Source organism: Heteronotia binoei, chromosome 10 (genome assembly GCF_032191835.1).
Source record: "Heteronotia binoei isolate CCM8104 ecotype False Entrance Well chromosome 10, APGP_CSIRO_Hbin_v1, whole genome shotgun sequence".
In the NCBI taxonomy this organism is placed as follows: Eukaryota; Metazoa; Chordata; class Lepidosauria; order Squamata; family Gekkonidae; genus Heteronotia; species Heteronotia binoei.
The window spans coordinates 76738315-76763660 of record NC_083232.1 but is presented as its reverse complement, the minus strand read 5'-3'; the positions used below and the strand labels follow the sequence as shown (position 1 = coordinate 76763660).

At 42.9% G+C, this 25346-nt stretch overlaps 1 protein-coding gene across 1 annotated transcript in view; it reads right to left on the bottom strand.

Moving 5' to 3' along the window:
* Nucleotides 1-6660: 6660 nt before the first annotated feature.
* Nucleotides 6661-25346, bottom strand: part of STAC (SH3 and cysteine rich domain) — a 111163-nt gene continuing 92477 nt past the window's right edge. Inside the window, exons 6-11 of the mRNA XM_060247602.1 lie at nt 24857-24938; nt 20170-20240; nt 18244-18332; nt 16064-16115; nt 15411-15548; nt 6661-9807 (exon numbers count right to left, since the gene is read on the bottom strand). Coding sequence (XP_060103585.1) covers nt 9709-9807; nt 15411-15548; nt 16064-16115; nt 18244-18332; nt 20170-20240; nt 24857-24938 — 531 coding nt within the window. The 3' untranslated portion in view covers nt 6661-9708. The remainder of the gene's footprint in view (nt 9808-15410; nt 15549-16063; nt 16116-18243; nt 18333-20169; nt 20241-24856; nt 24939-25346) is intronic.

Below are 25346 nucleotides of genomic sequence, written 5' to 3'. Positions count from 1 at the left end.
TAAGGAGTGTTGAAGGGATGAGATTCCACCCCCTTGCATTTTGTAAGGTGTTGCTATCTGCAGGATGGTTTTCCACTGTGTGGTACAGGAGAGAGGTATTGAGAAAGTGCAGTTTACATGAAGCAAGTTTGGCCACCCCTGGTATAGCCAGTCTCGTCTGATCATGGAAGCTAAGCAGGATCAGTACTTGGAAGGGCATCTACAAGGAAGGCTCTGCAGATGAAGGCAATTGCAAACCACATCTGCTTCTCACTTGCCTTGAAAGCCTCTTGCTGAGGTTGCCATAAGTCAGCAGCTTGATGGCACTTTACGCACACACAAACACAGAAACATGGGATGTCTGGGACTAAGGGAGAGGAGTGATTCAAAGCATAGCGTAGCAGCAAAGCTGTGGCAAAGGAGTGGTTTCCTCAGCTGCTTGGGACTCACCACTGCTTTGGAGTATCCCCCTGCTCATATCACTTGTCTTAGCTGTGGCACTGTTAAATGGATATAGCAAAAGCCAATGTGGGAGCTGCTTACTATTCAAGCCTTCCTCAGATAGTGGCCTTGGTAGTCTGTTTACTACTTGAAGTCCATTTAATTTCCAAAGAATGCAGCCTTACAAGAGAGGATTGAAAGAGCACAGAGGAAGAGGGACTGTTTTCCGCTCACATTGTCTTCCTGTTGAAATTGTCAGTAGGGGTGATAGCAGCTACTGATGGTGGCTTTTGACAAGAAAATGAAAATAAACAGTGTTAAATAGCCCCTTGCTTCCCTCCCTCCACTATCTCTTTTTAACCTGCAGTCATTGCAGTGACATTCTGTTAAAAACAATGGAAAAGTGTGGATAGTTGTGGTCCCACCCTAACACCGGTTATTGCAAGTCTCTGCAGCAAAGGGAAAAAATGTCAAGTTCTGTCTGAACAGACTATATTCACAGGTTACCCAGATGGTGCCCGTTTCACTTGAATTACTCAGGCAGTTAAATACATTGGCTGCCCATGGAACATTTCAGGCACAAATTTCATTCAGATTCCTCAGATGACTAGAATCTTTGAAATGAACATAAGGATATTTACAAATCTGAAAGATCAGTAAGGATTACCAGCCCATGAAAATATTCACTGGCCTGTTTGCCCACACATACCTATCTTAGTCTGTTCAATACAATCTGCATCAGCAACGTCCTTCAGTTAACTAAAATGAAACTGCCTGGTTGCCTGGAAACAATTCTTCCTCACCCACAGGCAATTGGGCTTGTGGTTATTTGCAAACCTACTTTAGAAACCTCATTTGGTCTGGGGATATGGAAAGAATACAGATGCCTGAATTGCAATCTGACGTCTATAGTGTTTTATTGACATGATAGTACAGCAACTGCAATGGATAAAAATGGATGTTACGGAGGTATAGCAATAGATGCTATGCTATGTTTCTCTAGTGCTGTATGCCTAAATCAGTCTACTGCATTACAGCGGCTAATGGATTTAGCAGTGATGAGATTTGTTGCCCTTAGCCATTCACTCAACGCACTCTCTAGGAGCTGCTGAGATCTGGAAAGAGCAGGGAAAAGGACTGTCATCATTATGATCTTCCACTTCACAAATGGGATGTGACTGATTTACATGCCCTTTCTCTATCTCCTCCTTGGAGTCCCCCCTGGAGGCAAAAATCAGGATTATCCACTCTTCGTACCATCTCGTTGAGTAATGGTCTGTCAGATTTTATTGCTCACACTTGACTACAAATTGACACATCACTTTGCCTTTTACGTGTCCCAGGTTACTGCATATATTTTCCCGCCACAATTGGAGGCACAGCTACACCATTCATCACAGATGCTCATATCTGTTTGGTCAGGGAAATGGCAGCCTTCCTGCCTCTGAACATCCTCCATACTTACAGGTCTATTAATTAAACTTGCACCCTGCTGTGGGATGTGGTGGGAGGCAGCAAGTGCTTCTGGTACATGGGAAGATGGCTCACTTATTCTAGGTAGCTGCTGGACAGCATGTGCCATTGGCCTGCAGCCTTTTGAAAGTGAGGTATAGTTCTCATGAGAAGGTGTGACAGACTGCACTTTTTAAGAGGCTTAAAAGTGCTGTACATACAACTACACGACTGTGAAGGGTTAATTCTTCACAAAGTCAGAGTCTTGAGTGACAGGCTGCTCCAGGAAATCTGATTGGTCAGCATCAGCTGAGCAGAAAAAAATCTTGTGAAAGCTGGATGCTGAGGAGAGCTAGTAAAATTCCTGCCTTAACTGAGAAGAGATATGTACTGAGACTGTCTGGGAATAGTCCTGACAGAAAAAGAGTTTTGTGCTGACAAAATCAGATTTCAGCAAGTAAACAACCAAGGCACACAGTACCAAACAGAGCCAACTCAAAACAAAATACTGCGTATGATCAAGCCATATAACACTAAATGCCAAATATATAGTATTAATAACATCATCTGCTAATGAGTGAAAGAGGTGAAAATAAATGAAAGGTCTTTGGATCAAGTAAAGCCTTTGGAGGTCTGAATTATGTCCCTGGTGGGACTATGTCTACCACAATGCAAACAGATTTTGCTTTATGCACATATTTTTACTAATGTTCTAGAAAGCCTCAAAATGAGTGTCTTTTCCCACAGGCATTTTGAGAACGGACATTCTTAGAATGTTACTGTATAGAAGGACCATTCCACTGACATGCAAATCTCCATTGGCCTGGAAAAAAAAATCATACAGAGGTTTTCATTGTGTTGTGACCTAGATAAGCATTTGCAGTGACTGGAATAGAGTTTAGCAAGTGACTCTTCTGTTGGTAGTGCAATTAATGACACAGAATTAAGTCATGGGAAGGTTTAAACTTTGCTGTAGATACCAATAATGTAAAGAACTTGGTCTGAAACAAGTATCTTTCATCTCTCTTTCTATGATTTTCTTTTCAATGTTGTAGTTTTCTAAAAGCTCTGGGACAGGCTTCTTTTATCATACTTTGCTATCCTTATTGTATCCTAGAGTTTTCAGTATATTAGAAAATTACAAGAGCCTTGCTGGGCCAGACAAAAGTTCATCCTGTCCAACATGATTATTAAAATAGTGTTTTTCTCTGGGAAGACCACCAAAAGTGAAAGCATCTTTCTTTCTCATTGTTGCTCCATAGTAAGGGCCATTCAGAGGCCTTCTGCCCCTCAACATGGATGCCCCATCCATCACAGTGAAGTGGAGCCCGTGTGGTACTGTTGTTCGAGTGTCAGACTATGATTTGAGAGACCCAGGTTTGAATACATCTATGCTCTTGCAAGCTTGCTTGCTAAGTGATCTTGGGCCAGTCACATACTCTCAACCTAACTTACCTCACAGGGCTGTTGTGAGGATAAAATGGAGGAGAGGAGAACAATGTGAGCCACTTTGTGTCCTTACTGGAGAGAATGACAAGGTGTACATTAAGTAAAGAAATAAAAATGGTGTGAAGCTTATGAGAAGTCTATTTCAGAAGATCTGTTGTCTTTATAGACTTCACTTGCTGAATGGTGAAGGCTTGTGTTCTGTTTAAGTCCATCATGGGTCATGCATGCTGTCCTGATTATTGATAATGCCACCATGTTGGGAGAAAAGCAGGGAATAATATAATACTTTGAATAATTAGAATAAAACATTTTTTGAGGCACATCACTATAGTTGCTGTAAGTTGCCCTTGGCAATCTGTCGTGAGGATGGAATGTAGGATGTAATTGTTTATAAATGAATTTTATATTTTTGAAATCTGGGGACTTTGCAGTTGTTAAAAACCAGTTGCCTGACTTGGTAACTTGGTAAAAAGCTGTTCTGGCAACGGTTGTGACTTGGGCCTCCATAGAAAGTGTGGCGTCCAAGATTATGCCCAGGCTCCTCACTGTTGGCGTTGGCGTCAATGGCATCCCACTGAGAGTGGGGAGCTGGATCCCTAAATATATCCCTCAAAGATTCAGGCACAGGACCTCCATCTTCAATGGATTTAGTTTCAGGTAGCTTTGCTGCAACCAGCCAGCCACAGCTTCTACTGCTCTGGCCAGAACCTCTGGGATTGCGTCCAGTTGTCTGTCTATTAATGGATACAGGTGGGTGCTCAGTGAGGGAGCACATGTAGATGTTAAATAACATGGGGGTGGATTGCCCCCTGTGGGACAGTGAACACTAAAGCAGCATTTCCCAGTCTGTGGTCCTAACCCTGAAGTGGGTCCCAAAACCTGTAAAAGTGGATACCAGGCATTTTGCAGTGGTGTTGGTTTGTTCATGGTTTGCTTTTTAAAAGTGGATCACCATACCAAGTAAAGTTAACACTTTTGGGTCATCATGCCAAAAAAGTTTGGGGACCACTGCTCTAGAGCAGATTTGCACAAAATCTACTCAAATTGTTTCCTTTAGGCATGACTCTTTATCAACGCTACAAATGGTTGCAAATTGACAACAGCCAGTATCTCACTATGTGATTTATTTATCGCACTTAAGCATGAAGAATTTGCTGGCTGCATCTTCCCATTGCACAACGATTTTATACTTTGCTATATAACAATTATTTATGATTGCCAACACAAGATATGTTAATATGTTAAGTGAGGTTTTTTTTTATACCAATGTTTTAGCAATTGTGTACTAAGAACAGCTGGTTTGTAAAATTTCAGTTACATCCTTTTATTGATGTACTAAGTATTTGATTTAGCATATGAGATGTCTGAAATGTGGGGATAGATGAACTCATTGGAAAAATAATCTTGAGAAATTATATTGGCCACAATTCAGCTAAACAAAATCTGACAAAGATCTTTAGACACAATTTCAATAAAGTTGATAGATCTGCTTTGTGAAGAGACCTGTACACCTTTTCCTGCAATGCATGATGGTAATATATGGACAGATGTTAACAATCACATAAGTATTGCAAGTCATGTGGCTGTTTCCCACACCAATGCCCCCTTTCCACCTGAGATTCTAAAGCTGATATTAAGAGCTACATCATGTGCTGAGCCTTAGATTATATCAGTTCATAGGGCCAAATATTTTAGTGGGGTAGCAAGCTTGACAGCTCAGAACTGTGAAAGTCATTGTAATGGGAGATGGAAAAGCAGAGAGCAAGGGGCATGTCAGCTCTTTCCAGCGATTGCATATTCATTATTAAACAAAATATTAAATTAGACATGAACATCTAGCTCCTAAAATTAAATTTCCCTAAGCGCAAGCCTCAAATAAAAGCTAGTTCATCTAATACTAATCAATCAGTTAGTGTTATATCCCTTTGGAAAGAAACAGAGCAGGAAGAAGCCCCCCTGTGCACACTAACTGACAGAGAGTTTAAGGCCTAATTTATATATCAGGGTGACCTTTGTACAGTTGCTGTGGAATGGGAAAGAATAGAGTTGCTGTTGAGCTTGCAGCTACAACATGTACTCCTGGCAGTGCCAGTTACAAGGAGTGTGCTGTTGGGTTTCTAGAGATATCATGCTCTTGTGGAGGCACTTTGTTCTGCAAACAGCCACATCCTTTTGCATTTTCTATATGGTTCTCATAATGACATCACAATGTTCCAAAGCACCGATGGGGAGATCATGGTTTATATAAACACCACTTCCATTTGTGTCCTTTCTGGCTGTGTGGTGTGTGCCTATGGGTCTCCAACATGGTTTGGAGATGGCTGGATATGTGGGAGTGGTCTTCAACCTTTTCCAGATCAAGGACCCTCCTTCAATCCCACAGGAAGCAGCAGTGATCCAATGAGTTGCAAAGCACAGGGCATCAGAAGAGACATCAGAGTCCCGTGACTCTTCATCACATATTGTGTGTGCTAAAAAGGAATGTTCACCAACACTGCTTCTCTTCTCAGCATGGGTGTGAAGTCTGACAGCAGGCAAAAGGTTCCTTTGCAGCTGGTCCTTCTAAAAATGATAGGATTGCCAAGCCCCAGGTCTTGGCTATGTATTCTCACACCCGAAGCTGATGTTGCCTGCAATGTCAAGGGATTTTTTTTTAAAGGCAGTGTTTGACAGCATGATGATGTTTTCTGGGAAAACCTGGACGTGATGTTGGGTAGCTCTAGGAATCTCTATAGTAAAACCATAGAGTTTCTGGTGATTCCTAGAGTTACCAACCAGGAAAACCTAGAAGTGATGTTGTCACATCAGTGCCACTGCCCCCCCCCCCCAGCAACCCTAACACAAGAACAAATTTGGGGTTCTACAATGCCTGTTATCCAGCAGGTGGAGCTCCATGGGTTGAAGACCATTCCTGTAAGGCAGGGGTCCCCAATCCCAGGACCATGAAACGGTACCAGTCCGTGGCCTGTTAGCAACCAGGCTGCAGAATGAGGCAGAGGCCTTCACCTATTCCTCATTTAAAGACCCCCATGGTGGGGCAGGGACGGGGTGTGGGGGCAGCCTGGGGCAACAAAAACCCCAGCACCCCCACAGGTCCATGGAAAAATTGTCTTCTACAAAACTGGTCCCTGGTGCCAAGAAGGTAGGGGGCCACTGCTTTAAGGCATCCAGAGTTTAACAGAGATAAAAATGTTGATTCAAAGACATAAGGCAGTTTTCCCTTTGAAAAATCAAAACCTAATATATTTGGTTTCACCATCAGATATTAGTAAAGGATAAATGCGTCTGTTCATTACAGAAGTTTGACTTGGTTTTTAATATGACGATTCACCTAGGGAGTCTCTTAAAAATCACTTTATTGTTTTATTGCTTAGTATCAAAAGAAATAAGACATTGATTAAAGGCCATTGTGAATTGAAACTAATAATTCAGCTTTGTCCTATGAGACAGGATTGAAGGAGAAATCAAAACAATAGAAGCAGTTGAAATAGGACAGAATCACAGTTATGTTGCATTCAAGTAAACAGTAGCACATATGGATGGATGTATAGTTTTTAGCTAGTCTTTGCTGAACAAGAGAAACTAACCAAGCACTGAATTTGATCTTCAACAGACATTTCAGGATCATTTTTTTCTGCCAGGCCAGTGAATTTCAAATAAAGCAAAGTTATAAAGCAGGATGGGTCGATAAGATCTCTGCTCTTCTTCTTTGCTATGAAGGATCTTCATTTCTGACTCCTCTGGTTTCTCTTTGCAAAATGAACTGAATTGCAAAACTGGTGGTTTAATTTTGGTTTGTATTAAAAAAGGCCATATAATAAAGAATTCCAGCATGCCTACCACCCCAGATATGAAACTTTTTTTTTTGAAAGGGTGGTTTTATTTACATGTACGAGTGCTAGAAAATGGATGGAATAGTTGCTACAGCTATCCATGTAGTAACTGGAGAGAGGCAAAATCCTTCAGAATCAACAGCTCTGGGCACCCCTAAGGCCCCTTGGTTCTAACAAGGCATGCATGCACTCAGGATTTCCATGCAGGCAAATGGAACTGCAGATGTGGGATGCAGGTCTGAAATCCAAAAACTGAGTCCAAGTTAGACACAGCAGCCCTTTTGCTAAAGGCAAAACATGGACTTGGAACATCCTATCTGCACCATCTCAGGTAGCCAGTGCAAACCGGGATGCAGCAGCAGATTGGCGCACAAGGCAAGGTGTGAGGATTGAAGTGCAGCACTGTGGGGACTGGAATGCATTTCTCAGAACAAGGGGATCCAAGGAAGCTGCTGACTTTATTCCACAGAATGCTAAGGAATCATTGAGCTCAATGGGCCCCATGCACTTTTCAAGGGAGAGGTTGTATGTTGAAACAAAGGTTATTATTTCGTATTAATACGAAAGAGAACCTTGGCTGTTTCCACACAGTGATGAATGCCCAGGTACCTCTCATGGCCACTGTGAATGCAGAGCCACTTGCAGCATCAGAGTGTCCGCATGGCCACTTTCCCCACAATTTATTTGACTCAGCCTCCCATGGCCATCCTTGCCCTTCCATGTAATCAGAGGGCTTTGGGGGAGTATTTAAAAATGGTAATTGCAGAATCTAGTAGTGACATAACAATTACCTATTTCAAAAAGGTAAGTTTGCAAAAAGCCTTCTGGTAATGCTGGTAGGAGGAGTGCTGGCTCGAAGAGGTTGAGAAAAAGAAAGAGTGCCAGTGTGGGCAGGACTTGCATAAATGCCATCTTCCTCTTTGCAAACACTGCAGCCTTTCTCAAAAGACTGGATCAAGCTAGATTTGAGAAAACAGCCAATCAAAGCAACGGGGAACCTGGGCTGGTTTGAGAAAACAGCCAATCAAAGCAAGGGAAAACCTGGGCGGTAGAGGACTAGGGGACCACGTTGTGTGGATGCTCCAAACCTGCTCTCATTTGGATGCCAAGTTGGAGCACAACCTCTGTGTGTGGTCTCTCTGGCTGCCCTCAACCACAGCATCCCCATTCTCCTTATATTAATTCTCCCCCCCCCCCCCATAAGTAATGTGTGGTTTTTAGAAACAAATTTAAAGACTGCAGTTTGGTTAACAAAAGAGAAGGGAGTCAGAGCTCTTAAAATCTGGCAACAGTAGGGTTCCTTTTTGCAGTTTATATCGCTAGTCAGTAGTGTTCCAATGAGGCCAACAGATGCTGAACAGAGACTCATCAACAATCCATTGGCCTCTTGATGAAGGCAGAGGGACAGAGCCCTGAATCAAGTTGCCTTGTGGGTTAACACAGAAATCTGAAATAGTATATGACACTTTGGCTTTAGTGCCATCAATTCTACCCCTCTGTGGTCAACTTGGGCTTTAATGTCCCTAACTCCATGGCGGATAGTGGTCTGATGGGATCACCAAACCCCCTAGCTTTTTAAGATGTTGCATTTATTCATAAATATGTTCAGTCAATATATTTTTCTTCCTTTCTATAATTTGCTTTTTCATTGTGAAAGGGAATTCATTACCCATATAAACAGGATCATGCTATATACATATATGTATATTTATATAAAATCTACTCAAATAGTCGTACCAGAAAAATAGAAAACTTCTCTAGCATTACAATTCAGTTCCTAGCTCTCTCTGTATTTTTCTTTTCATCTAGATCCGGCAATTCCTGACTTAGATTGCACAGACAAAACCCCAGTTCATCTGCTGTTTTAATAGCATTGACATCCAAGTGTGCTGAAATAGTTGCCTCATATATTGGTAAAATCAAGGGATGTACAAGCTTGCCACAGTACTGTATATCAGAATCTACAGAGAAAGTAGTCCAGGCCGTGGCAAGTTTCCTCGGACTGATGGCTGTGCAACTCACAGAACTGAACATAATGCTTGTTTGCTACTACCATCGACAACATTTTAGGACCAGACTCACACAATAAATTTTAAGCATCAAACTGGAGTACACAGAAGAAGTCAGAACCTTTCCCCATCCTGTCACACTTCAAATGAGAAAAACAAAACAAAACCCTCACATGGTTTTCTTAAGACACAGGAACAGGGTGTGGAATTGCATGGTTCACATTAGTTGTCTGTGTCCAGCAGGGTAACAGTAAGCAGCTTTGCTTGGAAAAATCATCCAGTTGAATTTTTTTTAAAGCAAAGTGACCCTCCCCTAAAACTTGACACACCATTCTTTTGGCTCCTTACCCCAGGGACCAGTTTCTCATCTCTCAATTACCCTCTTCTGACACAACAGCAGCTTAAATGTCTGATATCAATGGATCATTGCCTAATGATTTCCCTGGTTGTCTCCAAGACGGCTCAATGGGTCAACACAGTGCAAGAGGAGGCAGGTAGGCCTTGCCGGCAAAGCATCACAACCGCAGTGGTTGAACTGGTAACCATCAGATGTTTTCTAAGACGTCAAGGGGAACAAAGCCTTTTTTCTTTCCACTGCACACTTTGATAAAGCCATCACGTTCCTGCTCTGAAGTCACACAGATCTAAAGGGAAGGAAGGGAGGCAAATATGAATTTTTCTCATCATCTACTGCCTGGTCCTTTAAAAAAAATTTTTTTAAAAAAAATTCTGGAACCTAAATTTTACCTCCATGAGTAGACAGCTTGGCTGCAAGTCTCCTAAACAGATGTTATATCTTTTTTAAAATGAAGCACTCGTTCCTGTTTAAAACTATTAAAGGCTTTTAAATGTTTTCTTGTTTCAAGTGCCAACATATATACATAAACTTGCATGGACAAAGTCCTTTGGATGCCTCTGTATAAGTTTTACCAACATGAAGGAAAATTTTATTCATTTCTAAAGATATTTATATTCCTTTCCCCCCCTCCCCAACCCAGCAGGGGCCCAAAACAGCTTACAACAACATTCTCCCCATCTCCATTTTATCTTCACAATAACAACCCTGTGAGGTAGAAGATGACTTGGATTTATATCCTGATCTTTGCTCAGAGTCTTAAAGCAGCTTCCAATCTCCTTCTCTTTCTCTCCCCACAACAGTCACCCTGTGAGGTAATTGGGGCTGAGAGAGCTCTTTCAAGAAGACAGAACTGTGACTGACCCAAAGTCATCCAGCAAGTGCATATGGAGGAGTGGGGAAACTATCCCATTTCTCCCAGATTAGAGTCTATGAACTTAACCACTGCACCAGACTGGCTCTAAACCACCACACTAACTGTCTTGGCTAGGTTTAGAGATGGTGACTGGTCCAAGGTCACTCAGTGATTTGAACTTTGCTAGTTCTGGATAGGTAGGAAGATAGAGTCCAAAAGAATAATGAGAACTGCAGCAGAAGATAAGAATTGCAGATTTATACCCCACCCTTCTCTCTGAATCAGACTCAGAGTGGCTTACAATCTCCTCTTATCTTCTCCCCCCACAACAGACACCCTGTGAGGTAGGTGGGGCTGAGAAAGCTCTTACAACAGCTACCCTGTAAATTATATGGATGTTTGGTGGACCTTACCTGTAAAAATTGGATGGAAATGTGGGAAAGCTCTCATGTGCAACTCCCATGAATTTCACCAGGGCTTTCCCTGAAAACAACCTGAAAAGTCTCTTGGATTCACGGCAAACTAGATTTCTTTTGAGGTTATAAGAAATGGTGCAGTGTAGCGGTTAGAGTGTCACGGGCTATGAGTTGGGAAACCAAGGTTCAAACACCCACTTAGCTACTAGTTGATAAGAACATAAGAGAAGCCATGTTGGATCAGGCCAATAGCCCATCCAGTCCAACACTCTGTGTCACACAGTGGGCAAAAACCCCAGGTGCCATGAGGAGGTCCATCAGTGAGGCCAGGACACTAGAAGCTCTCCCACTGTTGCCCCCCGCAAAGCACCAAGAATACAGAGCATCACTGCCCTAAACAGAGATCTCTCTGTCTCAGCCTGACCTACCTCCACATGTTTGTTTGTTATGGGGATATAGGGGAGGGGGAGAGATCATGAACCTTTTTACCTTAACTGGATAAACCTATTTTATTCTGCTTTTCTCCCTAGTAGGAGAGAGGAGGCCTCAAATGGCCAAGTGATGGCCAATCTGGTCCTCTCTCTTCATTCAATGATCTTAGCCCAACTCTAGGCTGAGAGCCAAAGAGACAAGAGCCCTCTAGTTTGTATGTCCGGGCACACCCAGCCCATCAACTCTTGCGTGCAGAGAGAACAAATTTGTGAGATGTTACTCAGCTGCTGCTAGCAAGCAGTTCCTCCCCTATGTTTCACAACAAAAATAAATGATAGCCCCCAGTACCATGGCCCTTTATGCAGTCTAGGTCCTCACAAAATAAACATCAGGAGATCAGGGACAAGCCATGGTTCATTGGTAGAGCCTCTGCTTGGCATGCAGAAGGTCCCAGGGTCAGTCCCCAGCATCTCCAGTTAAAAGGACCAGGCAGTAGATGATGTGAAAGACTTCTGCTGGAGTCCTTGGAAAGCCACTGCCACTCTGAGTAGACAATACTTGATGGGCCAAGGGTCTGATTTGGTATAAGGCAGCTTCATGTATTCAGTCATACACCTCTCATGGAATATGGTCATTTGCAGTGTGATATTTAAACAGAGCTGCACTGTTTGGAATTCATTGAAGTCAATGGTCTTTTAGAAGGGCACAACTTTGCTTAGGATAGTTCAGTGAGTTCTTAAGTAAGAGCTCAACTACTGCATAGCTAGAGGCAGCAGTCTTTAAAAAGAGCAGAGACATCGTTACCGATCCTGTACATTACTCATTTATTCTGCCCAGTCATTATTTCTGGCCAAACTGGCGTGCATATAAATTGATATATAAGGAAAGCAGAAAATTATATCAAATAGGAATCGCTGTTCACAGCAGGGGGAGATGGGTATAGTCAATCCACTATTGTCTCTGGCAACCACAGTACACATATGCTTCAAAAATATAAAAACCCTGTTGGTGCAAAGAAGGCAGCATGACAAAAGAAATGGTACTTGCCCCAGTGGCAAAGAGGCCACACTTTCAAGTGCCTTCAATGAAAAGCCCTATTGTTTATTCCTAGCCTTGAAAGCCCCATGACCAGAAATGACAATGGGCATGTGCAGATATACCACAGGCAACGAAGCCCCTATCATTCCACTTCAACACTCAGTTGTCTGTCTCCAGGCAAAGCTTGACAAGAAGGCCACTTCTGCTTCCTGAGGGGAAGATCTTTGCCTTCCTTCTGCACATTCCTCACATATTCAATGGATGACTCTGCCATAAGCTGAGCTCAGGCTAAAGCAAGATCTGTGGGGCCGGAGGATCCCAGAGGAGTTGTTAAGAAACAAAGCCTGTCCTATTAAATTTCATTATTTTGAAGACAAAAGGTCCCCAAGCTGCTGAGTCACTTGGGAGCTATCCTAATTTCACACAATGTAGGAGAAACCAGTAAAAATGTTTCAGAGAAACTGAAAAGGCCCCAATTGTGAGCCAGCATTGCGTAGTGGTTAGAGAATGTCAGGCTAGGATTTGGGAGACCCCAGTTCAAATCCCCATTTTGCCAGTCTGGGTGGCCAGTCACCCTCAGCCTAACCTACTTCAGAGTGTTGTTGTGAGTGTGGAGTGAATGTGGTAAAGTGCTTTGGAGCCTTACTGGGGAGACAAGCATGGTATAAATTGTGGGCAATTTATTTAAAGGTATTTCCATAGATGCCACTAAGCCACATTTGTGGTTCAGTGTCTGGCTAGAAGGCCTGAAGCTCAGGGTTAGTCCTCTAAACAACCATGAAGTTTACTAGGTATTTCTAGACCAGTCAGCATCTTAGCTAAACTCTCCTTGCAGAGTTGAACATAACTAAGACACCCTCAGAAAGAGAATGGCAGGGTTTATTAAAATGGCCAGAAATGAGAGAACAGAGGAGAAAAGTTTGCATAGCCCATCAGATTTCTCTGCACTCTTTTGTGATTCTGCCCATGTCTCTTTTTCTCCAAGAAATGCCTCTGACTGAGCCTTTATCGATATCTGTCAGGCACCACATACACAGCACTACACCACTGGGATTTAATCCAGAATTGGCCCCTATTTGCTGCGGTGGCATTTGTGGAGGCTGGAGAGTCAGGTATTCATAACAATCCTTTAAAGACGGCCTGCTGAGCCAAGGCTCCCTGCCCCCTCCTGTGCCATTTTCCTTTTCTCTCAGGCCCCAGCGTTGTTACCAAGGTTTATATCAACTTGAAAGCCGAAGGGTACAAAGCCATATAAACACAAATTGCCTCACGATCTGGACAAAGCTACCCAGTGTGCTTAAGAGAACTAAAAATATCTCTGCCCTGACTAAATTGTGCTATGCGTTACTGCCGTTGATATAATGCCAGGCATAAAAACTTCCTCATTTTCTGGGACGATCACTTTTATGGTTTGTGTATTCCCATCTTGCTGTGTGTCTGTTAATGCCCCCTCGTTAATGCGCTGAGGGAGTCTGTGTAAAAATTAGCAGGACAGATTTCTGTTTCCCACATTCCACACTCTTTCGAGCTCTGAGGAATCTGCTTTGGGCTTTTTGGAGAGGAGCAAGCAGTCGAATTTCTTCTGTCAGTAAGTCTGGCTCACAAGAGAGGGTTTAAAAAAAATGTATGTTAATTTATATAGACACAGCACACTCTGGTACACTGATCACCTAAATAGGCTGGCTAGCCAGGGACCTTGTCACATGAATGGGAATGCTGCATTTAGCTGGCAGCTGCCACACATGTCAATCGATTCCTCTCCATGGGCAACAGTTCATCATGTGGTACCCACAGTTCTCTAAGTCTCTCTTCTGCCATAAGGTTGCTAATTCTGGGTTGGGAAATTCATGGGCTGCACAGCCCGGCAAGGGTGGAGTTTGGGGAAAGGAGGGACCTCAGTGGGGTACAGTGCCACAGAATCCACTCTCTGAAGCAGCCATTTTTTCCAGGGGATCCCTGCAATCTGGGGATCAGGTGTACTCTTTGTCTAAAAAAAGTATTCCATGCCTTGCTAGCAAGTTGTATTAAAGTATGCAGTTAAGCAGAACCAACCCTGCTTTCCCTGTGAATGCATTCCCTCCCCACCACCACTGGTAGGACAGAGCCTCTCTCTTTCTTCTCCTCTCCACCTAACTGACCCAGCTGCTGCACTCTCTTGATCGGTGTGCAAGATCTGGATACAAGAAAATAGGAACATTATTTTCACTTGCCCCAGAGAACAGCAAACGAAGGCACTGGCAAGAACGGACGGCGGCTGTCTTCTTCAGCTTTTCTAATTAAGTGAGGCAATGAGCAAGTCTAGCCTTATTATGGGCTGGCTTTGTATTAATAGGTTTCACTGCCTGGCATCAGCTATGGGCTGGTGAGAAATGACAAAAACCAGGCTCCTATAATTTGTAATAGTAATCGTTTTCATATCAATTATGCCCCAGCTCCTTTTTCTTGGAATGAAGGGCTGAGTGCGTATGCATTAGGTGGCTCAATGACACAACCCTCTCTGGTGGGAAGAACTGTGTTCTGGGTAAACAAAACACTCTCTTTGTGGAGCTCCACCCTTAATAGCTGTTCCCCAAATCATCATGATGTTACAGGCATGATCAAGCCTTTGATCTCTGTGTGAATTCACCTCAAGTACACTGGATTTCTCAGCCTCAGCACCCATGATAAATTTCCATCAGTGAAGAAGGCCTTCCTCATCTTTGCCTCCTGCTATGAGCCAAAATGATCCCCAAACTTTTGCTCTTGAGGAACACGGCTCCCCAGGAACAGCATGATTGGGGAATCAGAGGCCTGCAGTGGGTGTAGAAGAAGCAGTAAGAATCACCCTCAATCCGAGGAAATTTTCTGTGGGATCCTATACATGCACTGAGCCCTACAGCTTTAAGTCCCAAACCTAAACACATAACATGGGTTTTAATGGAACTGAGATCCAATGTGATATAGTGGTTAAAGTAAGCCACAAAACTTGTTGGTTGACCCTGGGCTACCTATATTCTCTCAACATGATGTACATCACAGGGTTAGTGTGCTGAAGTGGAGAAGAGGGGAATGATGGATGCCACCCTGAGCTCCTTGAAGAAAAGGTGAGATTAAAAGATACTGGATACTAGCAGTTGCATAAGAAAGGTGCAACGTTTCAAGGTTACTCACTTGGTTTTCTTTCAAGGTCATCTGTCCCTGCTCTTTGCATCCAATAAACATTCGGATACACCTGTAGACCTTTTCGTCTTGCTGTACTCTTTGTACAAAATTAGCAGGAAAAAAGCCAACCCGGTCTTCTATTTTGCCCTGTGGAGAATGCATAATATATATATTGCAAAGGGGTTGAATAAGTCTGTGCACACCCACCCCTAATAGAATGGCTTGTATCCCCGGGCCTGACTGGCTGCATTCAAGTGACACCATGCTCTTAAAAGGCAGGTAAGAGCCTTTGATTAGCTGGAATAAGCTGGTGGCACAGCACTGTGCTGATGTTAAGGAGATGTGACAACTCCAACAGGGTGTGAGTCAAGGAAATCCTGCTGGTCACTCTGTCCCTTCCCCTCTGGGGATGACTGTTCATTGTGGCTGCTGTGCCTCATAAGGGCTGCATTAGATACTGGGAAGTACCGCTAGCTGACAGCTGCCATCATCCCACAAAGCAAGCTGCAAAGGGACCCTCCTGCACTAGAGCTATGAGCTCAGCACTCAAACTATGCTCTGGCACAGTGAAGCACATAATCTGACTGTAAATGGTCAAGTGTGGATTTATCCAGCATAAGGAATTACTACTATACTATTCAGGGGTTTTGTTTTGATTGTACCTTCCACCAGTCTTCATTTGAGTCCTCCAGAAGTGTGATCCTATCTCCTGGCCTGTAATAAGGAAACAGAATCACTGAGAATTTTGAGTTTAAAAATGTCTTGTCATGCATAACGGCACCACAGCATCCCACAACATCTTCAGTCTGCTCAAATGCCCCTAGAGGTACCAGATTATTTCTAAGTTTCAGCCAGCTATATTTCTCAGAATTTTTGTTATTGGATTTTTGTGCCAATTCTTTGCTTGATAAAAATGCCACATCTCTTGTTTCAACACTGGTTGCTTCTGCTCGCTTGGTGATTGCCAGAAATCGGAAATCCCACAAGCAATCTTTGCTCAAAAATGGTACCAGAAACTCTGTATAATCCATTTTTTTTGAGATTCATGCTCAGTAGTTTCTTTATTTGCTTTCGTATGTGCTAAGGATGCAATTCCCTCGATGAAACAAAGTTTAGGTGGCTGGTCATTGTGTATCTTGGTTTTATAGCAGATTGTTAATTGCCATTTTTGATATTGCTTGATAATGTTTTTAATAGTTTGGTCTCATGGCCTTTTCCTGTTTGTATCTTACGGTTTTATGGTTTTTTCCTGTTTGTATCTCAGTAAAAAAATTAAGTTTCAGCCAACCAATTTGTCTCATTCCAGCTAATATTCATTTTGGAAGAAGATGGGGCAGTCTTACAGATTCCAGGGCTCTGCACAAAAGTCCAGGATACGCCCCCAGAATCATCGCCAACCCTCTGGCGTTGGGGCCATGCAAGGGGTGGGTCCCATCCTATTTGAGGTGGGCAGAAGCTCCTGGAAGTAAACTGCCCATGTCCTAGACAGGACAGGTGTAAGTGGTGTCAGGAGCCTGCTCTTCTTTTTCTTTTCCCTTTCCTTCAGGTGGGGTCATGGGTGTTTTCCTCACCCTCCAAATATGGGATCCAGGGCACCTGTCACCACTGGCTAAGACTGCCCGAACTGGGACAGAATCTTGCCCATCAATGGGAACAGACTCATCAACTGGTACTTTGAGGTCAAAAGTGGGAATGTCATGCAGTTACTCTTTGTTCAGGGGACAACTTGTAGTCCCTGTTCTGCCATCTGCTCCTCAAGGCCAAAGACCTAACATAAGACAGCAGAAAGCAAGTAGGCAGCTACTGGGCAAGCACAGACCTTCAGCTCTCATCTTCCCTTTCTCCAGCTGGTTAGGAGGTGGCAGATGAGACAACAGGAGTGGAAGGATGAGGCACTTGGTGGAGGAGGCAAATCATGCTTCAGAAGTGTGATGCTGGGTAGCTGTCAGGGTGATTCACCTGTTGGCTCTGGATCTCAGTTCAAAGATTTCACCCTTCTTTAAGACAGACTACATATAATACACAAATCCATGGGATGATAGCCCAATGGCCCTTTTTTAAATAGTAAAAAATGCTTTGGGAGCAGGAGATTGGGAATGGAGAAGTTGTGGGGAACAGGGGTGAGGGAAAAACATGTCTGAAACCTCATGTCAGTTAAAAGTTGGTTGAGGGAAAGGTGATTGTGTGAGTGGGGAAAGGAGTCCTACCACACACTGCTTGTCTTATCCCAGTGACCCCTACTAAAGCTAAAAAGGATCATGGCCATGGTGCTATTATGTGTGTAATGCCTAGCTTACTCTTTGTGTACTCAGCCATATAAGAAAATTGTGTTTTCCTGGAGACGTTCAAGAAACAGTTAACAAGGAGTGAGATAATAATGGCATCTTGGAGACCATTTTCTGTGGATTTTCACAGAGCAAAATTTCCTTATTTAAACCTTAACTTTTATGCAGACCTTGTCCATTCTATTTATGACACATACTTGTGTACCCAAGTCTTACAATTTATATGATGCAGTCACTCAAGAGAGTCTTTTCAGACAAACAAAGTATAACTTTATTCAGAACAAAGAGTATGAAAAAAAGAAAGGTGAGAGAGGCCCTGAAGAGTCTTTCATAGCAGCTGCTCAGAATCACTGATCTAGAACTACTCAAGATTCTGGTACACTGGAACTATAATACATAGAGTGGACCTCTGAATATAAGACAAGTCTGTGAATTCATTCATATACTTGATCCTGATCATCACAGAGAGGGAAGCTTAGCTACTTCCCAACTGCTACCCACAATTCTATGAACATGCCAGGTCAGATCTGTGACATGCAGTTCTAACATGAAATTACCTCATTTCCAAATCTTCATTTTCTTGTGGTACAAATTTGTACAAGGCAACATAGGCATTCGTCTGCATTGTGTCTTTACTAAGAGATCCCTTCAGAACAAAGAAAAAAGAAATGTTTGTATATATTACTTTTGTAAATGCAGTGTTTTCGCTATGGTAAAACTGAAGACAAAGCCAGATTTCAAATTATGCAGGTGGGGCACTGCATAATTTTTGTTTATAGAAGAATGAGGAACAAAAGCTAGGTTAGGCCAGAATGGGATGGAGTTCTTAGCTTTAAAACACGATTGGTGACATCTGCTACTTGAGCGTCTTTGAAGACCATTATTGAAAGTGAATGGGGTACCAGCTCTCCAGATTATGGCCATAGAGTCCATGCTCTGATGTTCTTCTGTTCAACCCTTTAATTTTTTTACTACAAATCAGACCATCATTGTCAGGCAACCAGATGGAAGTTGCTTCTCCATGATGTAATCCCAAGCAGCTTGACAATTTGTATGAACATAGGAATTGTGTGGACATGGCTAATCACACAGGTTTCCCCATCCATCCTTCATAATGGTCATTTTCGCACTCACCTTCCGCCGGCGCGACCCCCCTCTTCACCGCGCAGGATTTCGCACTAAACGCTGCGGAGCAGCCAGAAAAGCCGGAAGCTCCCGGCGCAAAAGCCGCTCAAACTGAAACCGCCAAAAAGCAGTTTGGCGTTTGCGCGGCTTTTGCGATGGGAGCTTCCGGCTTTTCTGGCTGCTCCGCAGCGCTTAGTGCGAAATCCGCGCAGATCCTGTGCGGTGAAGAGGGGGGTCGTGCCGACGGAAGGTGAGTGCGAAAACGACCAATGTGTATCTTCCCATTGCCTTGGCCTTGAAAACCCTTTTAGCTTTTCAAGTGGGGTGGGGAGAGGGGGAGAGAGGAAGAGAGAGAGGAGGGGAAAGGAAGAGAGGGGGGGAAGAGGGGGAGAGAACACACCTCAATAGATATTCTCCAAGTCCTTTTCCAAGCAACACTGCTTTATATTTTTGAGATGATAACAGGGACTGGGGGCCTCTGGAAGTGACACTCCTGACACCCTTTGGAATATCATTCCCCTGAGCACAGCAATGCTCAAAACCCCATTCTGTAATAACGCCTGCTGCTGTCCTTGGACCAGGGGCTCTCTCTGAGGGCTTGCTCAGGGCTCAGGGCTTGCTTTCAGCTGACTTTGAGACCTATAACATCAGGAGGAATCCAGGAAATACTGACGCCATCATAACTGAATAACACCAAAATGTTATCAGCACCAACTGTTTTAAATTGTTTTTATTATTTAATTGATTTTATTATTATGATGTATTATTAGTCTCTCATTGTTTTATGACTATTGTTGTAAGCCGCCCTGAGCCTGCCTTGGCGGGGAGGGCAGGGTATAAATTTAATAAACTTAAACAGGGCTTTTTGTGTAGCAGGAACTCCTTTGCATATTAGGCCACACACCCTGATGTAGCCAATCCTCTAAGAGCTTACAGTAATAATAAAATTTTATTTATATCCCGCCCTCTCCGCCTAAGCAGGCTCAGGGCGGCTAACAACATCCATAAAATATACAATACAGTAGTTATACAAGACGTTAAAATCGACATTATCTAAAAACCATTCTAAATTCACATTCACAATTCACAGTAGGCCCTGCAAGAAGAGCCCTGTAAGCTCTTAGAGGATTGACTACATAAGGGGTGTGTTGCCTAATATGCAAAGGAGTTCCTGCTAAAACCCCCCCCCTGCCTACCACACAGGGTTATTGGGAAGATAAAACAAGGAAGGAAGACTCACATGAAACACCCTGAATGCCTCAGTGGGAGGGCAGGATAAAAATGCAGTAGACAGGTAGGCATAAAGTCAGACCTCTTCAATACAATATGAATTAGTTACTGTCTTATTAAAAAGTCACCTGCACAAGGGAGTTTATGTTCTTCGGTTCATCTCTGAAATCCGTTGTACCGTTTACTGAGTATGTAAATACTGTAATCAGAGAGACAAGAAACATTATTATTGTTAATCTAATTGCTAAAAAACACGCCAGTCAGATGCATGGTGTGTTTGCCTATTCTAACTGCATCATTTTAATTTCTTACTTTCACTTAGGGTTGCTAATTCCATTTTAGGAAATTCATGGAGATTTGGGAGTGAAACCTGATGGGGGCAGTGTCTGGAGAGGGGAAGGACTTCAGCAGGGTTTAATGCCATAGAGTTCACTCTCCACAGGAGCCATTTTCTCCAGAGGAACTGATCTCTGTGTTCTGGATATGAGTTGTAATTCCAGGAGAACCACAGGCCCTGTCTGGAGGCTGGCAACCCTACTTTCACTCTAATTCTGAGGAGATCTGGAAACTTTCGTCAACATGAAGGAGAACTTTCTGTGGTTGGAATAGTTAAGATGAACCTTTTATCATCCCCAGACGATTACCTAATTGTATTGGGTGTTTTGGCAAAAATTCCTTTACAAATATGAATTTGCTGTTTCTTCTTTGATGTGCTAGAAAGTTGTGGATTAAGGGGAAAGAAAGTATTAAATATTTTGTGTCCAAAAGGTTTGCTCATCACATATATTGCCCCATTTCTCAAATACACACATTTTCCAGATACACTTAAAAGAGTTTATCTTTTGAGTTTCAGAGATCCACAAGATTGGTCTGGGATTGTCAATATCAGGATTGACAGTCAATTAGATTTCTGTGTATCTACATCTAGTGATACATCTCAGCCATTGGTATGCCATTCTAAAATCTTGGTTCAGGATGTTGGCATGGCAACAAACCACAGCTTCAGTTCATAGCATCAAAATTATTAATAGAATCAATTTTGCTGCTTATGGAAATAATTCCATAATCAAAGGCCCTGGCATACTGTGCCACTGGTGGGAAACACTTTTGCTACCTCTTTATAACTCTGAATGAATCCATCACTTGCAGAAGCAACAGCAACAGTCATTATTGTGCCTGGAATGGGACTAGCCAGGAGGGTAGGGAGAAGACAACACAGGCACAGCAGACTGGGACATATCCAGCTACTGCTTTAATGATTACAGGTTCTTTGGCTCACAGCCAAACTACTGACAGTGACCCCCTCCCAACCCAACCAGCCTGCCTGCTAGGGATAACTAATGAAAGGGAGCCACTGTTTCAGCCTGTCCCTACTTCTTTGAGATGTGGTCAGTGAAGCCACCTCTGCACACCCTGTACTTGCAGGCAAAGAGGATTAACAATATCAAAATTAAAATAGGAAAAAATAGAGTGGGAAAGTGGGTCTCTGGCAGAGGGCTCTGACTATCTAGTATGTCTGCAACCCCCTCTTTTTAAAGGTCCAGTGCAGACCACATCAGAGCCTATGACCCTCAAGTCTACCACCCTTTGTCATACAGGTAGTCCCAAGGGGGCAGAGCCATAAGAAGCAGTCACAAATTGTCCAGAATCCTCTTGCCATCTCCTCCTCCACCATCCAGGCAAAACACAGTCTCCAATCTAAAGCTGGGAGCTGAACTTCTGTAGCTTAGTATATATGCCTCAGCAGCCTCAGTACTGAACACATTGTACAAAGACAGTCACAACACTTGCACCTTTACTATTAAAGTGTATCACTGGACAACAAAAATTTATTTTTTGACTTCACTTATATCCCACTTTTCTCTCCAATGGGAACCCAAAGAAGCTTATGTGATTCTCCTCTCCTCCATTTTATCCTTACACAAACAACTGTGTGAAGTAGTTTATTCTGAAAGTGTACAAGACTAGACCAATGTCACCCAGCAAGCTTCCATGGCAAAGTGGGGATTCAAGCTTGCATCTCCCAGATGCTAGCCGAATACCCTAACCACTGCACCACACCAACTCTTACATCAGGACAGACAAAGCTTTTTGCTTTGCAACTTGCAGCCCTTTTCTGGAATCTTGCAAAAACAAATATCCCCAACACTTTTGATCAAGTCTTCAAGAAATTTGATGGTGAAGCAGCCTATGGACTGTGGAGCTGAGTTCTACTGCCGCATCTAAGGACAGAATGGTTTGAGAGCCATGCTGCAAATTAACTCTAAATCTCCCCCCATGATTTGAAAATTTGGTCACAGCAGCTTGCTGCTCTCTTCAATCTCTTTAACACAATGCCTTGTTGATACAGCTAAAATGAAGAGATCATCTGACTTTCTCCTCCATGCAGACACAAAACATTGTTCTGGAGTCTCACAGCCATCACTCAGGAAACTACTGCACACTACAATATTTAACTTTTTATGCCAAACAGTGTGGTTCAGAAAAGGAAATGGAAGTCACGTACCTCTGCAACACCCTGACTTGGTTAGCCCAAGCTAGTATCTGCATGGGAGACCACCAAAGAATACCAGGGATGTGATGTGCAAGCAGGCAATGGCAAACCACCTTTAAATGTCTCTTGCCTTGAAAACCCCATGGGGTCACCACCAGAAGTCAGCTGTGATATGAAGGCACTTTCTACCACCATTACCTCGGCAATTGTCTGGCAATTTCACTTTTTATGTTTTTCCCTCAGACCAATGTATCTGCCAAGAGGTAACATATTATGCACCTGATGAAGCAGGCTCTACGTCCATGAAAGCTTAGTCCACAATATATGGGTTCAGGGCTTCAAATGACAAATGGAGTGTCTAGAGAGTGTTTTGGAAAGATGGCATTAGTCAGAACAAGTATTACTGTGCTAGATGCATCTCTTTGTCCTTCAAGTTCTGATGTTACTTTCAATCATACTTTCAAAGGAAATATAAATGGAAGATTTAAACATTTAAGATGGAAGTGATGCTCATATTCAACAGACTTTTGGAACTTACATATAGCTAGCAGCATGTTTGAAAACAGCCTATGCAAAGGCCAGTAAATGAAACACATTAGCTTTTAGGCACCCTTTCTGGCTCATTATGCTAGCCGGATAGGGGAATGGAAAGCCCACAACCTTCTGTTTACTGTTCTTTCAACTTTTTGCCAGCCTCTGAAGTTTTCAACTTTTTAACCTGTGAATGCTGTATAAATTATTTCTGTTTACAATAACAAACCATCTTTTAACTTCTTAAGACTGTGGCTGGGATTCTTCATAACACTTTGCCTATTAAATCCATGCATGGATGTTCAAACTGAGTTCCTGAGATTCTCCAGTTTCTCTGGAATAGGAGTCTCCAGTGTCTTAGTAAACAGCTCAGTTGGTGTGGGATCTATTAAGGCTTTATAGGCTTGACCTTGGGCTGGATCAGGACATGAGATGGTAGTGTGGTGCAAGAGTTAACTCTAGAAAAAAAACCAACCCTGACAGCCCCTCAGAGGCCATTCTCTACAAGTTTAGTCTCTGTAGGTTCAGTTTATGTGCATCAGAGGAGCTGGCCAACAGAATTCAGATCCTTCTCTATGTGTCAGTTGTGAGCACAGGGTGGAGATTTATGACATAAGCATTCACCTTGTACTGGATCAGACAACTGTTCCTCCAATCTACTTGTTTTCATGTGTTTACATCCCAGAGGCACACTGGCACTTTGGGCACATGACAAAAGCTTTACCACTTCTGTGATCTACGCAGACTCATTAAATCTACAATGAGAAAAATTCTGGAGTAGCTACTTTATTTATACCCTGAGCTTTTGAAAGGACCGAAAGTGTAAAGAGATCCAGTGATCAAAAGGGCTGTTGATATGCTCTCACTGATGTTTGTTTGGAGGTTTGACAAATGCACTTCCAACTTTGTCAGCAAGCTTCTTGTGCAATGCCAAGTTATGAAGATTCCACTGACAGCAGTTCTTTTTAATGTAAAATAGGTAAAGTGGTAAACAGAGGTCTGATGACATTTTATCTTGATTGGAATGATTTGCTTTCTGTAAAAATGAAACTCTTCCTAGGTGAGGTATGTGTTCCCGAGATTTGGATTTCTGTTGTTCAAGTGGCAGACAATTTATGGTGACCCAGTAGGGTTTTCAAAGGCAAGAGACTTCCAGAGGTGGTTTACCAAAGCCTGCCTCCATGTACCAACCCTGGTATTCCTTGGTGGTCTCCTGCCCAAATGCTAACCAAAGCTAACTCTGCTTAGCTTCCATGATCTGACAAAACTGGGCTAGCCTGAGCTATCCTGGTCAGGGCAATTAGGAAAATAGGAGCTATTTAATGTGGGGGGCCTTTGGAATGACAGCAGGAGATGGACAATGGCTCAGTGGTGGAGCAGAAGGTCCCAGGTATAATTCACAGTCTCTCCTGCTAAAAGTATCAGGCAGTAGATGATGCAAAGGGGCTCAGCCCTACATCCTGGGAATGCACTGTCAGTCCAAGTAGACAATACTGACCTTGACAGACCATTGGTTTGAGTCATTATAAGACAGTTTCATATGTTCAACAGAAGTGGGAAACCAACCCTATAAACTTTAGTGGGAGAGTTGTGATAGCTCCAAAATCTGGCTGACACTTCAAGCAGACCACTCACTGCATGTATGATTCATTTCATAAATAATGTTTGTACAAATACACCAAAATGGCAGATGATTGACAGAAAAATCATGTCTCAAAAAAGGACAGAAATGGTCAGGGGCCTTCAGTTTGAACATAAGAGATCATGGAAAGCATTAACCTCACACTTACCACTGTTACTGCGTTTTCTGTTTACATCACACATGCTTCCCAGACTATCCCCTTCCTCGGGGACCTCTGCCAAGTCTGATGTCTATAAGAAAGGAAGAGAGCGAAGGGGAAAGTGAGTAAGGAGGTGAAATACACACATCCAAGATTTATGCACATGACAACAGCTTAGTGTGGTGGCGGTGCTGAGGGAATCAGGTTGAAGTGCCAGCACTGATGATCAGGTGCTAACCAGAGGCAGAATTATTCAAACAGATCAATGAGAGAGCACTCAGTGGAACTTGGAAACCGAGATGCTTAAGCTAGTGTACACAAAGAGGAAAGGGCTAGTGTTTCAGCTGATTTTTAGAATTTGATTAGGTTAGGCTACAGTTCGTAACCCCAGCAACTAGTAATAACTAGTGGAACAGGAATTCTTTAGCTTACTAATAAAATGACTGCCATTATGAAGAGGGTAGGGAATGCATGGAGGGAAGATTGTATACTCCAAAGC